Genomic DNA, 24,652 nt, shown 5'->3' with positions numbered 1-24,652 from the left:
AGGAATTCATTAGCTAATCTGGTGAATCAGAGACATGCCATGCATTCCTTGGACCTATCAAAGCTTGCATAAAAGAAAATAAATGCATTTTTTAATAAGTTCCCAAAAGACTTCTCTCTGTCTTTATGGCAACAGTCTATTTGCACCACTAGCAATAAATGGCAGCATGCAATCATCAAATAGCATTCAAAGTAGTGTCATTTAAGGATGGGTTCAATTACAAAGAAAACTTTACCCCAAGATAAAGCAGATTAACTGCAGCCTGTAGTATTTGCTTCTGAAATATTCTAACCAGATGAGTTTTTAAAGGTTCCTTTGAGGCAATAACGGATTAAAGACCTTAAACAAGCTGAAATATTGACAGCTGTGTTTTATAGAAGGATCCAGGTTCAGCCACACATACAGGGGCGGATGAGAGATGTTCTTCACTTCAAACCCTTTGTCAGTAACTCCACCCACATGGCTCCCCCAGACAGATAAAACCACACCAGCCACACCTAACCTTGGGTCATGGCACAGTTACCAGCTACTGAATGCTCATAAATGCTTTATCTAAGTGTCACACACAGAGTACACACTCTGTCAGTAACTCAGTTTCCCCTAAGCTATATTAAAAAAAAGAAACAAAAAAAAAACCAAATAAATTTGTTACAACGTTTTTTTAAGTCGCCTGCCTCTGATTTCAGACTCCCTCTATTGCACCTGACCCAGTAAAGCGTGACAAACTGGCTAGTGTTCTTCCAAACAAGCAGCCACCCTCCCATCCATAGCCAACCTTGCATGTCCTGTAAAACTGCAGTAAAGCTGTTGTACTCCATTCTATCCTTTTGGACTACTTCAAATTCCAAGACCATCCCTTTGGCTATTAAGTATTATAGACCAGGATGATCAAGGAACTCCACCATGTTTTGTTCATCAAGAAGTTGCTTTTCTACCTCAGAATATGGTGCTATTTGTATCAAGTTTCACATCCTGACAGGAAAGGGCAAGAAGAAATCTGATGTGTCTTCAATCTACAGGAATAATCAGGAGTTCTCAAAACAGGAGGTCAAAGCAAACAGCAGCTGTATGCCACTTGAAAACCTCCCAGCCTACAAGATTCTCAAAATTGTTTATGCTCTTTGCTATCTTGTTTGCAGGAAGGCTAAACAAGCTGACAAAATGGACCGGTGATGCCAGCACCACCTGACAATGTGCCTTTCCAGTCTACTTTTCCACAGGACAAAGGTCTGGCTACAGTCTGGCAGAAAAAAACAAAAAACAAAAAACAAAAAACAACACCACACAAAAAAAACCAAAAAACAAAACACCTGCTCAGCCCCCTGCACATAGCCATAGCATTCTCCTGCAACTGAAAGGGAGCATTTAACACCAACTTGGTGATGGGGGAAGAGACTGAAACTCACCTAGTGCTGCCCAGTTCTGCACTAAAAGCTGAATGGCTGCAGTTTCCTCAAACTTTGCAAGTGTAGCATCTCTTTGAGGCAACACCAAAACAGTACCTTGTCCTCCAGATCCTCTCTACAGAGCTGAAACAGAGCAGCATCAACAGCCAAGAGTTCAAGGCTCTTAGATAATACCCTCTAGTGGCTGCCACAAGATCTGTTGGCCTGCACACAAATTCAGGGAACCTCCAGACAGGGAGGTAAATCCTGCTCAAGTCTGGAGGGTGTTATGCTCTTCCTCCAGCTATGCTCTTCTAACAAGTCAATAAAACCAGATGGTTAAGACTACATCAAAGCCAGTATATAAATACATGGTATAGGATCAGTGTAACATGTTCTTAAACAGTCCTCATCTTATAGTTGCTTACTGTGATACAGGCAATTAACAAGTACGTGAAACAGAAGGCAAATTATTTAACAGGTTTTATTTAATTTACATATAAATTACATTCCTGTGTGTCACGCAGGATTGTACAGTTAGACATATCCCATTAGTCTTGAGTGAAAATGTTAATTACTATGAGAAGATAGCTGAGAACACATAAAGCTCATGGCTTCATAAAAAGGTGAGACTGCAGCTTAGAAGAAGTACAGATCTGTTAGGCCATCCAAACCAAGTAAAGCATTTTGGCCACCTACATTGCTTGAGGTTTCCATAATTTGAGGGATGTTTTTTCAAGTCCTTTTCTTGACAGCCCCCTTAACACTGCTTTGCATCACCGAGAGGCCTCAGAGCACTTAAACTACATTGCTTCTGGAAAAAAAAAAATAAAAAATTGATCACCCAAGTTTGCTTCAGCTGCTATGAGGAAAACTCAAAGTTCACAATGCAGTCAATAAAGGCTCCTAAAACATACACTGTGTAGATGTCAGGTCCTCTTCAGCTCCGCTCCTCTGGACGTACTGTTATGGTGCTTGGCCTTACAGGTGAATGAGGAACTGAATCTCTGAGGAGATTCTCAGAACTTGTGTGTCCTTAAGCAGATGACAAGTTTGCTATTTCAGTCTTGTGCACACCACTTTAGAGAATGGTATTTACCACAGGGCAAAATGCTTAAGGCTTTCTGATTTTGTACTCAAAATGAGCATACCTGGAAAGATCACAGATGCAGAATTAGTCTTTCGGGCATATACTTACCTGCCTGAGGAAATCTGTGAGATAGCTGGGAATTTGCAAGCCTAAAAATATTATGTTTCTAAGTTACAATGAAATCCAGCAGGATGGGGAAACCATTATGCCCTTTGAACACCCAAGCCTAAAGTGCTTAGCAAACTAGAAATCCATAGTGTCTTTTAATGATGTTTTTTTCTTCACAAAGACTCAAATCTTATTCACTGTATTGGTAAGACAATTGCTACCAAGAAGAAAAAAAAATCATGTGTACTTTCCATACACCATTTTTAAGCTTCCTCTACAAACAATATACTTCAAGGCTGTGTTCTGCTTAAGAGACTAAAATGAGATTTGTTGGGCTCAACAAACCTACAGAACCAGTCTGACACTTTTTACTCCTTATCTAGAATTAAGGCCACCAAGGCTTTGTATCTGAAGTTCACGACATTCCACAAAACAGTTTCCTGAGATTTTTTTTTTTTTAAGTGCCACATCTTCCGGATATATACAAATATAGAACACCCGACAGCTTCAGACCCTTGTCTTTCATGCAGGCCTTTCTCTGGGCACCCAAGTGAGATTCTGGAAAACTCTAGTTGTCTGTACTCACAAGCAGCCAGATCACTTTGATCCTAAGCCTTTAATCACTGAGGGCCTGTTTTCCCCAAATCTACCTATGAGCAGGACAAAAGCCTGCTGTTTGCCTTTTCTAGCCTGGCATAAGATTCTTGCTTGCTTCCACACCAGACCAGCTCTGAGTCTTGGCACTCTGGCTGTTTTTTTCCCCAAGTTCTTTTCTCTTCTGACCACAGAGAAAAAACAAAGAGCAATTGAGTTGCTCATTATCTAGCAACTAAGACCACAGCACTTGCTGTTGTCAGGATCAGCATTCACACACAGTGTTGGAAAGAGGATGCAGATGCCCCAAGGAAAGCATCCCCACCAGGAACAGGTATGTTCTACTGCTGGGGTGCAGAAAGTGTTTGAGATCTACTTGGGAGAAGGAAACACAGACTCTCAAAAACATGAAATCAGAGAGAATATTAATTTTGTGTGCTTGAGATGAAACAGGTTAGCCATGATCTGGCAGTGAGACACAGGCTCTTCTTGCTTCCTGACTGAAGAGAGATCTTTACATAAGACCACTGGGTCAGTGAGAAGCTCTGGAGGAGACAGGAATTTCCGCCATAACACAAAAGCTTTTTTTTTTTCCTGACACAGCTGAAGATTAAATTATGAAGACTTGAAAACACCATTCACAAAAATAAGGAGCCTTAGAGGGGTTTCTTTGGCAATGGTCACACTAAGATTGTTACAATCCTCCACTGTGCATGAGAAGCCAAAGACTTTTATTCAGAACAATACAATCTGGAAAGTTAAAAATGGAAGTCAATTCAGCCACATACTCTGATATGACAGACTGGAATAAACATAAAGGGGTTTGGGGTCTTAAGTCTCAGCAAATGCTGTGGTAGAAGCTGTTCATACGAAACGATGAGTGGGCTTGTTCAAAGAAGGTGGACAGAAGCTGATGGTTTTGACCAATCTCTTTTTCAGGACAACACAGCAAGGAAAAATTCTCTATTCACTTAGGTAACACTCTGATGTGATATTAGGAACCAGGACTTCTCTAAGACATCTTCTGGTCTTCATTAGAGTATGCTCCCTGGAATGAGGCAGGAGAAAAGCTCAAAAAGAATTCCAAAGTGCAGCAGCCTTCAAATCAGGGGCTGGATTCCAGCTGGTCTATGGATCAATGGGGCCTCAGGAGCACACAGAAGATGTCACAGATGCTGGTAAATGATAGTTTAAGCTCAGACACTTTGCCTGGCTGTAAAAATAGGGGCCAAGACATATGGCCACAGAGAAAAAATGGTCAGTATGTTGCATACAGACCGAGGCAGTTGCCCCTTTGTCAGAGTACTTCCTGAACAAACAAGCTGCCACATGGATCAAGTCCGTTCCTTTCTGGTTTTAGGCCAAACCAACTTCAAGTCCTAGACTACTCCAAGCTCACTGGCACTTGATACAGGACCACAGGTTAGGCCAGCAGCTGGTGAGAGGGCAGCCACAGAGTAGAATGTGTCAGAGGAAGAGCCTTATACACAGCCCACAAAACTTAACCCGCTGCAGGTTTCAAACGCCCGTTTTGGAGGCAATCCAGTCTCGATAGTAAGTCACTCGCGTATACACTCCTGGTTTATTTCGCTTGCCACATTCATCTCCCCAGCTCACTATTCCCACGAGATACCAGATTCCTCTGGAGTTCATGTTCACAAGTGGGCCACCAGAGTCACCCTAAGGAGAAAAAACATCAGCAGGCAGGAACAAAAAGTAAACAGTGCTCACCTAACCGACATAGCAAGCCACAAAGTGTTCTGCTACAACTGACAGATATTTGTTTCTAGACCACAGCTATAATCCAATCTCTACACAATTTAATCAGAAGACAGAGGATTACAGTTTATGTCTAACTCCATCTCTCCCACTCCACACCCTCACATCTGCATTCTCTCACATGTGCATTACATATAAAACCCAAGCACCTCAGTACAGACTTCAGTGCAGAAGCAAAGTTCTAGTTTACATCTGTCAATATCCTGAAGCCCATCAACTTAAGATTAGCCAGTGTTATTGTATTTCTTGTTTCTAGGAAACATCACCTCCCACCCCACTTCCTTCTTACTGCTACCTTATAAACAGACGTACCTGGCAGGCATCCACCTTCCCCTCTAAGTATCCAGCACACAACATTCCAGGTGTTATCGCTCCATTGTACACTGCTCTCCTATTACAAACCTCAGTACTTATAATTTTCACTTCCGCTTGTCGAAGCTGATTAACACTTTGGCCTAGAAGGAAAAGTGACATTAGCATTTTCAACCTAAAACACAAAAGGATTAGGAGCAGTCAGTTTTTCCTATAGCTTTTCTACCATTATAGGCAGCAAAGTGAGCTACCCAGCCAATATCTCAGGAAGAAGAAAGTAATTTTTTTCCTCTGAAGTCCTTTGCTTGCTCATAACCCTTCTCCATGCTTTAGTCTCACCAGATGCTCTTTAGTATAATGGGCAAAGGGACTTTTGCACATTTCAGTGTTGAATTCAACTGTAGGCTACAAAATATGTCTTCCATGTCACTAGAAGGATGCACTGGTTAACTGCAATGTAGCTTTGGATAACCACTACACACCCCAAGAGTCTACCAGGGAACACAATGTACAGTTCAATGACTCTCGTAAGCCCATGTATAGTCCCATCATCTCTAATCTCACTAACATCAACTAATTTGAACAAAGCTCATTCAAGACTTTTGATAAAATGAAGTCTGAATTATGACTAAATAGAGAAAAACTGATGAAGACTGTTATAATTTATCTATGACAGACAAAGCTGAATGGGCAAAGAACTCAGGTCAGAGCTAAATCCAGGAATGTGCCAGTGGGAAGGGACAACAGAATGCACTCAACCACCACAATGCACGCACCAGCAAAAAAAGTGGTTCTTATTCCTGTAAGGCTAACCTGCAAGGATTTTCCCCCCGCCATATTCCAAGCTGGTGACAAAGAGAGGGGGGAAAAAGCGGCAAACCAAGTCCATTAGTCCATCACTAGCAGAAGCACCTATCACACATACACCAGGTCTAAGGAAACCAGAATAAACAAACAAAAAGCCATAAAACTAACAGCAGTCTTCTCCAATACATGCATGACAGGGCATAGAAGGGCAAGAGACACTCACCATCATTCTCCAAAGCTCCCCAACCTGTGACAAAACAGGAGGTGTTCTCTGGGAATACGTGAGATGCTTCAGGAAGACAGACACTGTGCACATCACTTGTGAACTCAATAGGAGAGGCAAGTTCCACAACAGCCACATCATATTGATGATCAAGGACAAAGTTGCCGTATCTTTCATGAACAATAATTCTTCGGACATATTTTTTCTGTTTTGGAGGTCTCAGCAGAATTCCAAAGCTGGCAGTCCATCTCCGAGGATCTTGTACTCTGAAAGATATTGGAGGTTATGTCACAGCCACACAAAACAAGATCCCCAAAGGAGCTTAACTCTCCATTTATGCATCAAAATGCAATGTGGCCAGGTTTGCCCAAGTGGCAGAGTAGAGCCAAACTTCATTATCTTTCAGCAGATACAGACATAAACGAGCCACAAAAGGTCAGAGCAGACCTGTCAAAGCACCCACAAGTCCTAAAGCCTGTAGGATCATGTAGGTGCTGATGACTTACCCTCTAAAGCAGTGGGCTGCAGTCACTAGCCATGTATTACTGATCACTGATGCACCACAGCGATGGGACCCATCGAGCTGAATACTAGCCTGCCACGGCCATTCCCCCTCCTGAGCACGCTGCCCGTCAATTATTCTCTCCACTCCTGAGAAGGAAAACGGCTGTTTGCGTATTCCACAGCCTGTCAAAGAAAAGGCAGCTCTGCTTTAGTCAATGGAGGGAAGTCAGGGTCTTGCTTTGGGAAAGGCCCACATGGCTGCAGGCACAGGCATAATGGGGCAGTGATGCCAAGAGACAGCCTTCACCTAAAGCAGTGCCTCCCATCGCAGGGAAACCACACATCACAGTCACAAGTATCTCAGGACTGATGTGGAGTAAACAAAGAAGTTTGGTAGAAGAGTCACTACTTTGTCATAAAGCCAGTTTTAAGACACACCAGCCCATATGCGTTCCCATGGGAACTGAGGGCTGTGCCTCTGACACACTGTTTATTTTCCCCAACTATAACTGTTTACATAGTTTAAAAAGAGAAATACTGCCCCTCTATAAACCTTGCTTTGTTTGATATTTGATCAGAGCTGTACAAGGGAAAGGTAACATGTATATACTCATTACCATGTCTGTGCATACAGGTACACACACAGATGGTCACACATGAAGACATGCACTGATAATCAACCTAAGCATTTACATTCATATACCTTTCATAAAAACAGCATCTAAGTTCCATCTAAAGACAAAATCTCTCTTAGTACTGCATGGAAATGTCAGTGTAATCCTCATGTAAAGCTCACCAACAGCAACTCACCTATATGCTCCCACTTCCCATTACCAACATTAAAGCAAGTGCTTCCCACCACCAAGCCAGAATGCTCAATTCTGCAAACACTACAGAGCCAGCCTAACTGCAAAAAAATGAGCTGAGGTCTTCCCTGGCTCATATTTATCTACTGCTCTAGTATTTTTAACAGGTTACGTTTCAATTTGCATCTCAAAAGCATAAGAATCTTGTAAATACAGAACCTATAGCACCATGTCCCTGGACTTTTTTATAGAGTAGTTGTACTTACAGTTGTTTAGAAGGTTGTCTCCCTTTTCCTTATTTAACTCTGAAAAGAAAAGCAAACAACACTGTGTACCTCTCATATTGCCACGTGATCTAGCAGAGACTCCCTCCCTGTACTCAACAAACACAAATTAAATGGCATTGCTGCATGAAGTTGACAGTATGGTAAAAGGGATAATTTGGTTTGTTGGAGAAGTTCAATTAAGCCTCTGTTTCTCACTGAAAGTGTAAGGCCAAAGATACATCTTTCTTGCCTCAGCTTAAAGCTAAAATAAAAAGCAGCAACTAAGTGCAAGTAGGTCCAAGTAACAACTACATGTGCTGTGGCTATTATATAAAAGCCTATAGGCATTTGTGCAGGTTCAGTATAGCAAGGTGGTCAAAAGAGCCTTCACAAATCCTCAGCACCAGGAGCTAAATGGTAACATTACAGATTTCTTCCCTACAAAAAACCCTCTGCCAGATTCTGATGGTAACCAACAACAGATTCATGGGAGATGATTACTGCCCAGGGCACCTCAGGTTTTTGTTATGATCACTCACTACAGCAAACTATCAAAGAGGCAAAGAAAATGTCAAGGAGGGAAGAACAGAACCATTTCAGCCTTGTGTTTTGCTGTTGGTTTTTAGTTGTTTTGGGGTTTTTTGATGGGTTTTTTTGGTGTGTGTTTGTTTTTGTTTGTTTTGTTTTTGTTTATCTTTTTTTGGTTTTTTTAACAGCTTGAAGACTCAGCATTTGAGTGCTTGGTGTTACAGGTTCCTCTCCAACTCACTGTGTGCCTTAGCAAAATCATCTGTGAAGCCATGGTCACAAAGTTAGGCCTTTTTTGGATAAACTGTGCAGGGGGACAATGCCATTTAACAGAGCTAGGTCACGCGAAAAAGCCTCTGATGCACAGAGGAGAGCTCATACTCTTAAGTCAGTGCCAGTCTGCTTTAGTTCTCTTCCACCTACTTTTTCCCAAGTTCACAGGCTGTCAGCTGTACCATGATTTTAACAAGATAAAACAGTAACGGCCCATACATTTGCATACTGAAGTGAAACTCCTTAGACTGAGAACAGCAAAGTATGAGGAAGAAACTCCAACCTAAAAAAACAAACCTAAGGCACTTGCCTGTGATAATAAGGGTAGACTGGTCAACATTCAAGGAGTTGGAGCTTGTTTGCAGCCTTATGCGCAACACGCGGTTGATGTGACCCAAGCTTGTCGCCTGACTGTCAGCCGAGACAAATTTAAATACCAGAACAACCGATGCCAGCACTCCACCAGGATCTGGGCTGCAAACCAACAAAAACAAAGTGGTGTCATTCTCTCTTTGCTCACCAGTCCTCTTTGCTCTGCTTTGCACCATCTGCCTTCCTTATATGAGAACAGATCTGGTATTCCAAGGTGCATAAAATGAATAGCATAGTTGTGCATAAGTAAAGGAAGATGACTACATATGTCAGCAGGTAAGCAGGGATAAGAGGGAATCTTCTGGGAGCTGTTATAAGCAGTATAGCTGAGAAAGACATGGAGGGATCACTCCCTTTGGTCTCCACACAGCTCATAGTCAGTAGGACACAGACAGCAGTAGGAGCAATGCAACAAGTTAAAACCCTTCAACAGGTACCCAACAAGTCCTTCCTAACAGGCATTCAAAAGACCCAGTTTAGAGCCACAGAAGCTTAAAACAGCTGTTTGGCCTCTCTTTCCATTTAAGACACTTGTCCATTTATTGGATAGTTAGCTCCATTGGATCTAGAAACAAATCTCAATAGCTTAAGTTACCAGAGCAAGGCATGGTCACTTACTGCCTGTATAAAATATTTGGCCTAATACTTTAGGCTTACAGTCTAAAGGGAAACCAGCTGAAGCCTAGAAGAAAAGACAGCAGCTATACAGCTAGGCTGGGCCAGCGCTCATTTGCACAATAAGGTATCTGTAACAAAAATAAGTTTGGAAAAGACATTGTTTGGTCAGCCCAAAAGGTTTTAAGAGGTTGGTTCAAGTCTAGCCCTCAACTTCTGTGATTTCAGACAATACACAGTGTGGGAGGTTTGTGGAAGAAACCAGAAGCAGAAAATAATGTGCAATAGTTCAAGGAAATTATTCATTCCATCTAGATATAGGTAAATACAATAGACCCCAGAAGCGCTGTGAAGGAGGACATTTGTGGCAAGTTTAGCGTTCTTTGCTCTCTAGGGAAAATATTCTACAGCGGAATTGAACCTTCAAGAACTACAACTCCAAACGAAAAGTAATGTGAAGAGGGAAGCAATGGCTTATTGCTGAGAGTGAATACATAATCACTGCCCAGAGAAGACTTTAAAGATCTCCCACAGGACCTTTAGACCCATATGTCCCACTTGTTTCCTTCCCTTAACTCTGTATGCCGGTATCTCACAATGGAATCAACTTACTCATTCATACCTTTTCAGAGAGGGAGAAGAGTCACATTCTGCTGTAGACTATGCAGAGACACAAACACCAGCTCAAGGTTCCACAGGAAGCATTAACCAAGCACACTCCATATGGTCAAGGGGTAGGAAGAAAGGGTATTTATCTCCACCCCTGCTTATTCCTGACCTTCATGTTACTTACCTTAGACTGACAACGTGGGACCTGATGTACCTTTTACTTAGAAAGGACCCCTTAAACACTGCAGACATCTGTTAAAGGAAAAGAACATGTTAAAATACACCTCTAATATGTACACACTTCCAAGGTAAGTCTTGTGAGCCTCTGAAACAAAAAACGCCTTCAGATCTCCACCTCTACACCAAAGTTACCTCTAAATTCCCATCAGAGATTGCAGAACCAAAATAAACAGCTGAGTAGGCAGATTTTTTATGTCCCTTCTGCTCTGAAGGTTCCTGTTCCACCACAAGGCTCCAACCCACTTTCCAGTCACAGGACTCTTCACCATAGGTGAAGCAGAAACAGAGAAACATCTTGGCTTACCATGGTTTCAATCTCTTCACTCAGGTCTCTGAACTCTTCTGTGGTTTGTCTTTCATACTGAGGTTTGTACTTGACATTGGTGATTAGGAACGATGCATTGTAATACCGGTCCTGATCTACAGAGAAGGAAAGGTTGCTTATCTTCTTCAGTACAGTTCAGACATGTACAGCATTTCTGTCCTGGTTTTGTTAAAAAACAAGTTTCTCTTTTAGTGAATTTTGCCTGTCAGCTAAAGCCTTCATATTAGCTGCATTTTCCTCGAGAACCAGATACATGTTTTGGTAAACATAGCAATGGAATGCAAACTTATTGATAAGCACGGATGGACATCTCGTGAGAGGGACAATGAGAAACTGGTGACCAAGAAACTGAACAACAGTGTATAACATTCCATTCACGTGAATACTTCATATAAAAGTGGGAGATCACAAGGATCTCGTCACTTTTCCCTTTTCCCTTCTGCTTATGGCCGACATTAGGAGAGGACCTTGCTAGTCGTCCCTGCGAACTGAGGCCTAGTGACAGACTGAATCCAGCTCTGGTTGGCTGCAGAGTCCAGTCCAGGACTTTGGGTGCCGGCTCTGCAGTTGCTGAGACTTTCAAGATTGGTTTTGTATATTTTGTATTATTTTCTCTATTCTTATTAGTAGCATTAGTAAAACATCTTTAATTTTTTTCCAACTCTCTTCTCTCTGTCCTTCTTTTCCTCCCGATCGCCTGTCCTGAGTGGGAAGGGGGGAGAGGGAGGGGCAAAAAGGGGGAAGTGGGGGGGGAGAGGAGATTAACAGAACATCTGCCAGGGTTTTATTATCACCCCGCAATCTAAACCCTCGACAGATAATTGGCGCCCAATGCCGGGTGAGAGAAAGGGGTAAATTTGAAGATTTTTCGGCTTTTCTACTTCTCTGATGTACCTTTCAATTTTCTTGGCACCGTGCCAACTCTGAGTTATGATACTCATGCATCTGTTTGCTTCGGACATTATTTAGTGGTATTAAGGCAAAGTGAATTACATCGATTTAAAGATGTTATGGTATAAGTTGTATCAGTTATTTTCTACACTGTGTTCGGTGATTCCATATTTGTGCTGGGCCTTCTTTCTAAATCGAAGTATTCATTACATAACAACAAGAAACTGGACGATGATTCTGATGATACTGTGTGGTTGGGCACTGGTTTATTTCATTATACTGCAGCCACTAATGAAGTTCTACTCATTTCTGCTTTACCTTGAAAAGCCTCCAGGAGAGATTAAAGAGCAATACGGCTCTGTGTTTGCGAATTGGTTGAGTGAATCTTTAGAAAGGCTGACTAACAATACTTTCGTTTTTTCGCTAAGACAGTTTGCAAATGTTTTAGAGAGCTTTGAATATCCTTGGAGCTTTGATAGAACTGTGATGGTGTTATCTCGTTTGCTGAATGTGTGTCAGTTTGTGTTACTGTTAAGAGAAATTAGGTTCAATAGGATGTTTGCGTCTCTTTTTAGTCCTGAGATTTGCGGTGCATCTTCAGAAGCTTTAGCAAAAAGCACTCCTAGCCTCTCAAGAAAAAGCAAAACAGCGAAAGCTGCCACTGCAGCCACTGCCCACCCAACAGTGGCTTCACAGGCTGAAGCTACAGCTCCTACGCAGAGTTCCTCTGCCAAGGTCGCTGCAGATAACATTACTTCTCCAGCCTCAAAGGCAGCCCCCACTTCACACACTGGTCACTGTTGCTGCTGTAACCACAGCAATCACTGTGACAGTCATTCAGACTCTGGAAATGAATCAAATTATGGTGAACTCATATCAGCATCAGTTGCCAGTTGTAAGAAAGTCACTAGAAAGACTACCCGTGCAGCAGATGATGGCACAGGGCCAACATCAACCCAAGGGGCATCATCAGCACAGGGAGGAGATGAAGTGACCACCACTCGGTCCTTTTCTCCAGGTGAGCTGAGAGATCTGCGAAAAGACTTTAGTCGTCGTGAAGGTGAGAATATTTTAACCTGGCTGCTTCAATGCTGGGACAATGGGGCAGAAACAATTGAATTAGAAGGTGGTGAAGCCAGGCAGCTGGGATCTCTGTCAAAAGATTCCACCACTGATAGGGCAATTTCAAGAGAGCCTAATGCCACTACCCTTTGGACCCGACTCCTGGCAGCTATGAAAGTAAGATTTCCCTACAAGGAAGATCGTATATCCAAGTTAGGGAAATGGAATACTATGGAGAGAGGTATCCAGTTCCTGAGAAAATCAGTTGTGCGAGAGATCATCTATTTTGAACCAAACAGCCAAGAGGGAACAGACCCAGACAGAATCAATTGTACACGACCTCTGTGGCGCAGATTTGTACAAAGTGCACTATCTGCATACGCTAAGTCATTGGCAGTAATGGTCTGGTCATCTGGAGGTGTACAAAATATTACTGAAGTGATTGAGCAGCTCCGAGACTTTGAGGACAGCCTTGCTGGTTCTCTACGGGCTTGTGTCTCTGCTGTGGAGAAACTATGTGAAAAATCTGATGACCGTTTTGAAAAGCTGTTGCAAGAAATCAAAGAACTCAGAGAAGACACGTACCATTCACGACCTGCACAAACCTATGTTTCAGCTATTAGGAAAAGGCGTTTCCAGTCTCGAGAGAGAGGACAGAGGCAGTCCACAAAAAGAGATTCACTGTGGTTCTTCCTACGTGAGCAGGGAGAAAACATGAATAAGTGGCATGGAAGACCTACCTCAGAACTTCAGGAACGAGTACATGAGATAAAAGGAAAAACTCCCAGGAGAGTGGCTGCTCCAGTTTACAAAAGGAGCAGAAGAGATTCTGATGCTCTTGAAGGAACCTCTAATTCACACCCAGAGACTGTGCAAACAGAAATTAGAAGTGCCCTGCCTCCAACCAGGTGGAGGAAAGGGATAACAGAGTTTATTGGACTGTACAAATACGATGGCCTGGTACAACACACCCCCAGGAGTACAAAGCTTTAGTGGACACTGGTGCTCAATGCACAATAATTCCTTCTAATTATAAAGGAACGCAATCCATCAATATTGTTGGAGTGACTGGGGGATCCCAGGAACTGACTGTTGTAGAGGCTGAAATGAGCCTAACTGGAAAAAACTGGCAAAAGCATCCCATTGTGACTGGTCCAGATGCTCCGTGCATCTTTGGCATAGACTACCTCAAGAGAGGGTATTTTAAGGACCCAAAAGGGTATAGGTGGGCATTTGGTATAGCAGCTGTGGACACTGAGAAAATTGAACAGCTGTCTGATTTGCCTGGTCTTTCAGATGACCCCTCTGTTGTAGGACTGCTGATGGTTGATGATCAGCAGGTGCCAATTGCTACCATGATGGTGCATCGCCGGCAATATCGCACCAATCGAGACTCTTTGATTCCTATCCAGAAGTTGATCTGTCAGTTGGAAAGCCAGGGTGTGATCAGTAAGACTCGCTCACCTTTTAACAGCCCAGTCTGGCCAGTGCGTAAGTCTAGTGACGAGTGAAGACTAACTGTAGACTATCGCGGCCTGAATGAAGTTATGCCACCACTGAGTGCTGCTGTGCCTGACATGCCAGAACTGCAATTTGAACTGGAGTCAAAGGCAGCCAAGTGGTATGCTACAACTGACATTGCTAATGCATTTTTCTCTATTCCTGTAGCAGCAGAGTGCAGGCCGCAGTTTGCTTTCACCTGGAGGGGCATCCAGTACACATGGAATCACTTGCCCCAGGGGTGGAAACGCAGTCCTACCATCTGCCATGGACTGATCCAGACCACGCTGGAGCAAGGTAAAGCTCCAGAACACTTGCAATATATTGATGACATCATTGTATGGGGTGCCACAGCAAAAGAAGTCTTCGAGAAAGGTGAGAGAATAAGTCAGATTCTTTTGGGTACTGGTTTTGCCATAAAACAAAGCAGGGTCAAGGGACCTGCATGAGAGATCCAGTTTTTAGGAATAAAATGGCAAGATGGCTGTCGTCAGATCCCAATGGATGTGATCAACAAAACTGCAGCAATGTCTCCACCTACTAATAAAAAGGAGACACAGACTTCCTTGGGCGTTGTAGGTTTTTGGAGAATGCATATTCCTGACTACAGCCAGATTGTGAGCCCTCTCTATCGAGTGACTCGTAAAAAGAACCAATTTGAGTGGGGCCCGGAACAACGACAAGCCTTTGAACAAATTAAGCGTGAGATAACTCATGCGGTGGCCCTTGGACCAGTTTGGACTGGACTAGATGTTAAAAATGTGCTCTACACCACAGCCAGAGATAATGGACTTACCTGGAGCCTCTGGCAGAAAGTACCAGGAGAAACCCGAGGTCGACCTTAGGTTTTTGGAGTCGAGGATACAAAGGATCTGAGGCCAACTACACTCCAACTGAAAAAGACATACTAGCAGCATATGAAGGAGTTTGAGCTGCTTCAGAAGTGATCGGTACTGAAGCACAGCTCCTCCTAGCACCTCGACTGCCGGTGCTGAGCTGGATGTTCAAAGGCATGGTTCCCTCTCAACATCATGCAACCGAAGTTATGTGGAGTGAATGGATTGCACTGATCACGCAATGAGCTCGAATTGGAAATCCCAATCACTCAGGGATCTTAGAAGTGATTACAGACTGGCCAGAAAGCAAAGACTTTGGGATGTCTCCAGATGAGGAGGAAGTAACATATGCTGAAGAAAGACCACCGTATATTACACTTTCAGAGACTGATAAGCAGTATGCACTGTTCACAGATGGATCCTATCGTCTTGTAGGAAAACATCGAAGGTGGAAAGCTGCTGTGTGGAGTCCCACATGATAATTTACAGAAGCCACTGAAGGACAAGGTGAATCTAGTCAATTTGCAGAAGTGAAAGCCATCCAGCTGGCTTTGGACATTGCTGAACGAGAGAAGTGGCCAATACTTTATCTCTACACTGACTCATGGATGGTAGCAAATGCCTTGTGGGGGTGGCTACAGCAATGGAAGAAAAGCAACTGGCAGCGCAGAGGTAAACCCATTTGGGCTGCCACACTGTGGCAAGACATTGCTGCTTGGCTAGAGAGCCTGCCTGTGAAAGTTTGTCATGTAGATGCTCATGTGCCTAAAAGTCGAGCCACCGAGGAACATCTAAACAACCAACAAGCAGATCAAACTGCTAAGATTAAAGTAGCTGAGGTGGGCTTTGAGCCACCTTACCACTCCGTGGACCAACTAGGGGTTCATTTCTACTTTGAGGACCGTCCCAAGCAGCCTGATATTACACCCACTACAATATTTCTCTGGGGACCATCTTCACATCAGCCTGAGGTGGGCACAGCGTGGGACACATCAGGTCACATATGTCCCTTCTGACACAGAGGCAGGTGCCTCAGAGCTGTTTGCATCCACTCAGCAGGCAAGTTGAAAACTTGGCTCTCGGGTGATCAGCAGAGAGGGGTTCCATAATGCGGAGTTAACAAAAAGCAAAGATAAGCTTTGTTCAAGGTCAAGCTTACTCTGCCTAGCCTGAGCTCTAGACACACCACCATGGCTTCCACAGAAGCCTGCTGGCCTTTGGTTAACCATGGATACCAGTGCAGGCACCATGGTAAAACAAGAAACAAATAGATGGACAATACTAAAATGCCTGTTTCAAGTAAGTGATATTTTAACCATTCCTGCAGGTTTTCTAATCAATTCAGAACTCAAGTACAGTCTAGTACACCTTCTCATGTGGATTCTATACCAGGGTGAATTTCATACCTAAATCATCAGGTAAGACCACAATACCAAGTGAAACACAACATATTCCAAAAGTCCTGTGACAACAAAGAAGTGGTATGCTTACCATGGCACAAATAAAATGTTAGTAAGCCAATGATGAGGGCTAAGCCTGCTATCACCGCCACAACAATGACTGCTATTTTCCATGGCTCTAGACGCTGCGTTGCTCTGTCCATCTGGATCAGTATCTGCATTGAAGGAAAAAACAGGGGGGAATTCAACTCTATTACAAAGACAATAGCGCATCCTCAGCCAAATCATCTGTCACAGCTTAGCTCAGCTGACAAACCTCCAAGAATGAGGGAGGTTGGGAAGAACCTCAAGACTCTGCAGGTCTGACCTTCTGCCCAAACCATGTCTCACCAGAGCAGGTTGCTCTGGGCTTTGTCCAGTTAAGTTTTAATATCTCCAAGGACAGAGATCCTCCGGACTCTCAGGGGTCCTGGTCCAGTTTCTGACCACCCTCATGGCAAAAGCTTTTTCTTTACACTTAGTCAGAATTTTCTGTGCTCTAATTTGCCTCCATTGCCTCACACACACCCCTGAGAAAAGCCTAGGGTTGCACAGGTATGGCTAGTAGAGACAATTTTCCATCAAGAAATATTACACAGATTTCAAGTGTAGCTGGCTGCATACACAAGTGCTCAAACTGAACATAAATTTAATAATTCAGGACTGATGAAGTAACTTCTGCACCAAGGACACTCTAGGTTACCAGAGATGCCATATAACACACAGCTTGGAACTATTTTTAGTTGGTATGAGTAATAAAATTTATCGATCCCCTACAGGGCTTGGGTTTTATTGCACCAGAACCACATGTACATTGTAAGAGACCGTATCCTGTACCCTGCCAGGCAGCCTGTCAGAGGGAAGAGAAATAGCTACTCATGTGTGAACATGATATGGCAACAAGACCCAGAAATAGGGACTTGCTGAAAGCCAACAGACTCACAAAAGGGTTAGGAACTTGACTCACACGTGAACAAAGGCACATAAGCCTCTCTCCTCCATTTACATCCTCCTGTGCAGCATTAAGCAAGAGAGCGTTAGGAAAACTGCATTTTTTATGCATGTTCCCAGTGGCTTTGTTGTAGGATGATACAAAGCCTTAAGTGCAATTATTTCAGATCCCCAGTAATTCCCCAGTGCGCTATGTAGTAATTGCTGTCATGCCATGCACTGAGTCTCCACATCATGGCGGGCGGGTATTCAGTACAGAGTACTAGAAAAACACATGAGACAATCTCTCAAAGGTGCCTGGAGAGACCAGTGGCAGCAGCCAGTTCTGGGGAGGAGGAACTCAGCTGGCTACTCACCCACTGATCCATGTTTGTATTGCTGTGGACCAGACATGCTAAAAATGCTCTTTTCCCCTTTGCAGGCCTATGGCACAACCACTTCTGAGGAAAAAGTGACAAGAAGGCACAGAAGAGGAGTCAGAGAGAACAAGGCTTTGCAGGTTCTCTGTCAGGTGACAAGAAAGACAATACAGAGCAGAATAACAGCAGAGGCTCCATTTTAGGAGATGAGCTGAGAGGGTGAATCAGCGGTGAATCTGAGGGTGTGATATACAAACCCAAAACAGCAAAAGAGTGAAGTGGTTGGAGAGCAGAGTGGGGTTTTACACTCTGCCCTGAGGGCAAGGAAGCTGAGCAAAGCTACAAGGAAGAGATGGCATGCAAAGCAAACCAGAAAAAATTGAGCCAAGGAGGAAGCAGCTGAGAGGTCTGCACACAGTAAGAGTGTGCTCAGCAAGGGACAGGGATGTTGGAAGCAACTCAGAGTTTAATATCCTCACGTAAAAGCTTGGTTTTGGCTAGTGAGAGTGCTGGCAGGTATCCCAGTCCATTGCTTAAGAAGGGGATGCAAGTCTTTACCCCCTCAAACTGGCAGCACACTGAAAAAAAAAAAAAAAAGTTAAGCAGGGTAGCTTCAGCCAGCACCACAAATGCAGGTAGTCACAGACCACAACTAAGTGTTAGTAAAATACACAGGGCAGGTGACCAGGATGAAGCCTTCTGCTTCACTGTCGCTCTCTGTGGAGAAGCCTGATACCTCTCCTTCTGTTGTGCCTGCTTGTTTGGGGACAAACTTATGTTTTGGCAACGCACAGTTGAGGTTTTCCCCAAATCTAGCTGTCTCCCAACCAGATTGGCTCAGTTCCCTGATGGCAAGGCTCTGCAAAGCAGACTTTAGAGCAGCCTAGAAGCCCAGGCTAGACAGGGTTACTTAATCTGTAAGCTGCACATTGCAGGGAGCATATCATATACAGACAGTAGAGCTAAGCTGATCCATAGAGGCCGTAATAACTTCTGGCCATCTAGACTTTCACTGCACACTCTGTTCATTACTCCTGAGGGTTTAAACAGATGCAGAAATTCAGATAAAAACAATACCAGTGAGACTGTCCTGCCTCAGTTTCTCTAACATGCTGCAGTCTCCCCTGGGGCATCCTCATCTCACAGCTCATGGTGTCTCACTTGGCTAACCGGAACCCCTCTATGGCAATATGACTCTGTTCTCCCCTGGCTAGCCATCCCTCATGTTTTAAAGATGCTGCCTTAGCACCCAATTTTGATCCCCTCACTGGATAGCCTTTACTGCCCAGTCTGAGCTCCCCCCATCAAGAAACTCAACCAGCCTGGTTCCCTGCCCTTCAGCTGCGCTCCCACCCCAATAGCAATCAGAGCAACATCCCTCCTTCGCTCCCAACACAGAGAACACACAGCACAGACCTGACAGTGTACAACTGACTCTGCAAATATCCAGGCAACAGCACTCATCGCATAGCCACCGGCTTTCTTGAACTAAGTACAGAGAGATTTCTTCAAGACTTAGCCTTACACCTAAGCTACAAAAGCTTAAGACTTCCACTTGAGAAACAAGCACCTCGTTGCTTGTGGGACTCATGCTCTGACAGGCAGTGCCGTGCTGCATTTCAATCTGTATTTCTTTTTTGTGCAAATATCAGCTACATGGACAGGTACTGGCAGCACAGACGCCCCTCCTCCTCCAGCATTTCAGAACCACTTGTTTTCCACAGGTCACAGACTTACAAAGGGAAACAGATACCCTAGGAACTCCTGCAGTTCTGGGGGAAATGGAAACATGCGAAAAATGTAAAAAAAAAAAACCACAAACAAACAAACCAACCAACAAAACAAAAACACCAAAAAACCTCCATTTCTGACACAAATTTCACTTTAAAATTATAAAGAAATTTGCCAGGAAGCACTTTCGTATATTTCTACATTCATATCAGTAGTTTATTTGTACATAGAATATACAAATTAAAGTGAAAACACCTCTGTAAACCCAAACCAGTTTCCTCCCTTGAGTAGGATGCTCCTGACTTCCATCTTGGTATGATAAGTACCAAAAGAAAAAAAAAATAATCTGTCATGCAATGGAAGCAGCAAGTCTCATCACCTCCTGCAGTTCACAACTGCCAATACATGTGCTTCAGCAGCAATACCTGAGTGCAGGACCCAACTCAGTAGCCCACATGTTTCTGTCTACTCGATCAGCAGACATGCTGGTCACCAGCTGTGCTGAAGGACTGGGAAAGAACAAACTCTCCTGGTTTTAGCTTTTTAAGAAATACCCGATCTTTTGCCACCAGTTTCAGGAATCAGCACAAGTGCAGGGAAGATGGTCCTGTGTGACCCAAGAGCAGCTATCCTTTACTCTTTGAATAACAGCTTGAGCACAGGCAACATCAAATGTTTACTGCTTGTATTAGAGCCGCATATATTTCCAGTTGTGCCCACAACCATGCAATGGGATGGCCTCTCACATGATAGGGGATGTATACACAAAACAAACCCCAGTCACAAATAGGTCTGGTTTTGAGGCTGGCTCTGCTGAGACCTACTCGGATGTTTAGTGAAAGACAGTTGTCATCCAGGTTATGTCCACTCACCCCACCCAGTCATTAATCACATGCAGTTTACCTCCAGCCAGCCCCTTTACTGCCCTGGTCTTTTTGCTATTATGCTATGGACAGCAGAATTTTTCTGCTCTACCAGAGTAACCCCCCAAGAGGGACTTCTGTGGCTTGAGACATCCATCTCCACAGTTCAATAGTTCAGCAGCAGGTTGTTCCCCCTATTTAGGAATCAGATTTCTGTGTGGTCTTACCTGCGCTCTTGTAACTGAGAAAACTCTGCTCCACCCAGCAACACTCCCTGGCCAGAAAAACACTGATCCTCTGCAGCACTAATGAATGCAGAAGCAGAGATGATATCATCACCTTCAACCATAGATGCATCCTTCCTTTCTTCTTGTGGCAAAGAAGCACTGCTTAATAGATAGGTGTTTGCCTCAGAAGACCCCCAACACCACCATCTCTAGACACCTTCCAGACTCAGGTGTTTTGTACAGCCTCATGTTTCTTGCTTCCTTATACTACACTCTTTGATTTGGTTTGTTGTTTTTTTTTGTTTGGTTGGTTTTTTGTTTGTTTGTTTTTTGTTGTTGTTGTTGTTGGTTTTTTCTTTTTTGTGTGTGTGTTTGTTTGTTTGTTTTACTGCCCTAACTCCAGTAAGTTACAAATTAGCTCTCGGCTGGTGGGGGGGCGGGGGGTGGGGGGAGCAGAGAGGGAAATTCAGCTAACATGGATGCATTTGTCCTCCAACATAGATGAGGATAGTCTTAATTCCTCAAGAGCCAACCATAACAAGAGATGAGAAACCACACTCCACCAGAAGACCTCTAAGGCCAAGTGCTCTCTGCTCAGAAGACAACCTACTCACAGCCTGTCTCTGGCAGCTTTCAGTCTGAAGTGAACTGGCAAGAAGTTTCCAACTCAAGACCTTAAGTTCAGTACAAAATTGCTTATCTTGGCAATAGTATGGATGAACACAGACCTCCTTCAGCCATCCCTGCCCTCATTTAAAACATGCTTAATTCCCAAGGAGCCCAAGACAACCCATGGAGACAGTAGCATCTGACGATTTCATCCATAGTTCATTTGGGTCTGGAAGTGCAAACTGTTAGTCTCCTAGTTTACACACCTTTGCTCTGAGGCAAAGAATGCGGTTTGATCATTAAAAATCCATCCAAATTAACGATCTTGGAAATAGCTATGTTTGTATAGAATTAAGTTCTTTTAAACACAGTAAAACTGTGATCAGCCTCAAATGAATTCTTGGCCTTGTGGACTATTCACCCAAAAGCAAATGACTAGCACAATACACGGGTGATCAGCTGTTTTTCCTCTCACCCTGTACCAAACTCCCTAAAAGGTTACTACATTCATTCACAATGCAAGTGATGAAAACTCAGCTCCCACCTCTGCCTGACAGAATTGTATTAGCTATATTTAGCTTATAGATCTCTCCCAGTGGAGCAACTGTGCGTTATCAAAAGCCTCAGTAACAACAATACTAGAAAACTGACCAGAAGACATCTATTCAGACAAGGAAAAGAAGTGAAACTTTACCACCCATATCCTTGGAAAGGGCCCTAGTCACTGAGCTGCTGAGCAAGCAGGGAGCAGCTACCCTGTTCTGTTTTAAGGATCTGTCCTTGACTATTTTTGACTTATTAAGCTAAGCCCTCATAGCATCTCATTTGCTTTTAGATTTATCTAAACCATGTTTCCTGGCAGGACCAAGTATTTAAACCAACCTATTTGCCCCACTTGAGATAGAGAAAAATATGCAACCTTTTTCTTTCTACTATCTGATCTGCTGCTGTCTTACTATAATAAAATTATTGTATTATTTATTAGAATCCTGCTCACTGGTATTGCAATACTCTCCGAAAAGGCAGCCGCAGAGCTTGGGCAGCACATCTGCCAATAAGGGTCCCTCCACATTTACAGCCATGATCGGTTTTCCATTCAAAGATTAATTCAAGCACATCCCTATAACTGCTCTTCCTAGAAATGGGACCTTTCATAAGACAAGCCAACCAACTAATCTGCTGGCCTGGGGAGTGCCAATTAAAAATCCAGACTACGTCCCTGAAGCTACCTACCTTGGCAGGGTGGCTGGCAAAGGCAGCAACCGGAGAGCATTGGGCTTACCCCAGGCATGCTGTAGCACAAGCATGGGGCCAGGAAGCCAGATATGCCAAGTCTACTCCCACCTTTACCACAAGCAATCGTGCCAACCTAACGCTTCTCCTCCATTCCTACAGCCTAACGACTACACGTACTCAGAAAAGAATGGGACAAGGTCCTCTGCCACTACTTTGGGCACTGAAACAGAAGCAGCTAGTCCCCAAGTACTGCAGGAGCCTTGTTTGGATGAGGTCAGTTACCTACAAGCCTCAGTCTCTCAAAGCTTGGTATGTCCTAAAGCAAATCTGATACAATGGTAGACCTGCAAATATTGAAGGCATCTGCTGATGGAAACAAAACGTGTGTGTTCTTCTATGCGTCATGCTGAATCAGCTTCATCTCCCCACACCCTCCAACATCCCACAAAAACAGTAGGTGCTGCGTGCCACCCCTCTGCAGTCAGATAAAGCATCACTAATGTCCTTGCCACTTACTAATTGAACTCCTCCTCTTAACCACCATCCAGCTCTATGGAGGTCTTGCTGCTTCCCAGAAGCACACTTCAGCTGGACAACAACAACAGCTCCAAATACTGTTCTGGTGATTTGCAGAAACATTCAATGGCAGCGTTCACTCTGTGGGGTGTCTTAACTCAGAGTTTATCAGTATCCATAACATTCAAATGCTACTCACACAGGCTTTACCAATTATTTTATCACCTTAGCAATCAGCACAAAGTGTCTGTTTTTCCTTACTCTCTCATTTGTTTTGCACACAGCTTTTTGGAGGTTGTGAGCTCTTTAATTACTCAGATAGAGCTGGCCTAACGTGTTACTACAACAATATAGAAGGCCAGAAACTAAAATAACCTAAATCAATAACACATCTTTCTGCAGTTGACTGCCACACCCACCATCTTGAGAAAAACTCCTGTGTTCTGTAATAAGCTTTAGTGGAACTAGGAAGGCTACTCGATAAATCAGGACTTTATAACCTGCATGAATATGTGAGTGGCCATCCCAGTGCAAGGGAAATATTAGGTACACAGACACCGACTGCAACCAGCTTAGGATAAGGTTCTGCAATGTGTACAACATCTTCTACCCCTCACAATTTCTACTTCCAGCTCCATTCATAGACAGGTATCTTATGTCAGTTCAGCAGTGCCAGAACACAGCAGTAGGTCTCCGCTTTTTAGCGTTTGGCAGCAGCTCTGCCTGCCTCCTTTTCCTCCCCCTTGACAGGTTGAAATCCACTCCAGAAGTGAGATACCAGACAAGCAGTTGTAGTCTCTGTGGTTTCTCAGTCTGATTTTCATTCCAAGGTAGGGTGGGTGAAATGGTCTGGTGCCAGATTCAGAGTGTTTCCAAGCTGATTCTGCACAGATTAACACTTCACTGGCTGCATAAGAAGTCCATGAAAATAAACAAGAGCGCAAGAAGCCACTTTTACTACTTTACTGCACTCACCCTCTTGTACCACACTGTTAGCTCAGCAGCTGTGGCTGTAACGCATTCTAAGCACACCAGCACAAAGGGCAGATGAGAGAGGGGGTGCAGTGAGAGGACTCTCACCTGCCCTCCCACCCCTCAGTGGCCAGAGACCAGCTTGATTTGTCAACCATACCATGCTGTAGAGGAGCCAAAAATGCCTGGAAAACAAATGCATTTCAGGTGAGGAGAAAGGGAGAAGTATCAGAAGGATTACTGATGCATGGAAGGCAGCTCAAATCAAAGGTACACTCAGAGGCAGTGCCATTTTCCCCATACCCTCAGTGAAAGCTCAAACTGTCCTAGAAAGCTCAAGACAGCCACACTGCTCAAAGTACCCAGTAGCAAGTCAGATGGCTGTAGCACTCACCTCTGAGAGGTCAGCAAGCAGCTCTTCTGTGTGGGAGATGCACTGTCCCCAACGCCACAACACAGTGTGTAGCATCTCAGCATAGACTTGAGGCTTTATCTCCTGAATTAGGAAAGAAAGGAGTCATAGCCAAGTCAGAACAAACGAGTCCAGCAAGTCTCTAGTGACAGAGGCTTACCCAGTAGCATGATTCTTCCCCTAAAACAATAACAATACACTTCTTTCATCAC

The 24,652-nt window shown here is 43.8% G+C and overlaps 1 protein-coding gene across 1 annotated transcript; it reads right to left on the bottom strand.

Annotated features, from left to right (window-relative positions):
- Window positions 1-1,922: 1,922 nt before the first annotated feature.
- Window positions 1,923-24,132, bottom strand: LOC308039894 (transmembrane protease serine 11E-like). Its single transcript, XM_080343623.1, has 11 exons — window positions 24,032-24,132; window positions 16,617-16,740; window positions 10,816-10,931; window positions 10,456-10,523; window positions 8,986-9,149; window positions 7,875-7,913; window positions 6,805-6,985; window positions 6,299-6,564; window positions 5,269-5,411; window positions 4,684-4,857; window positions 1,923-2,536 (listed from the first exon to the last, which is right to left on the bottom strand). The coding sequence occupies exons 2-10, from the start codon at window positions 16,726-16,728 to the stop codon at window positions 4,696-4,698; spliced, it is 1,251 nt and encodes a 416-aa protein (XP_080199749.1). The 5' UTR covers window positions 16,729-16,740; window positions 24,032-24,132; the 3' UTR covers window positions 1,923-2,536; window positions 4,684-4,695.
- Between the last annotated feature and the right edge of the window lie 520 nt (window positions 24,133-24,652).

Source organism: Nesoenas mayeri (genome assembly GCF_963082525.1).
Source record: "Nesoenas mayeri genome assembly, chromosome: 4".
Taxonomy (NCBI): Eukaryota; Metazoa; Chordata; class Aves; order Columbiformes; family Columbidae; genus Nesoenas; species Nesoenas mayeri.
Note: the sequence above shows the minus strand (reverse complement) of the source record. Positions and strands in the feature narration are given on the sequence as shown.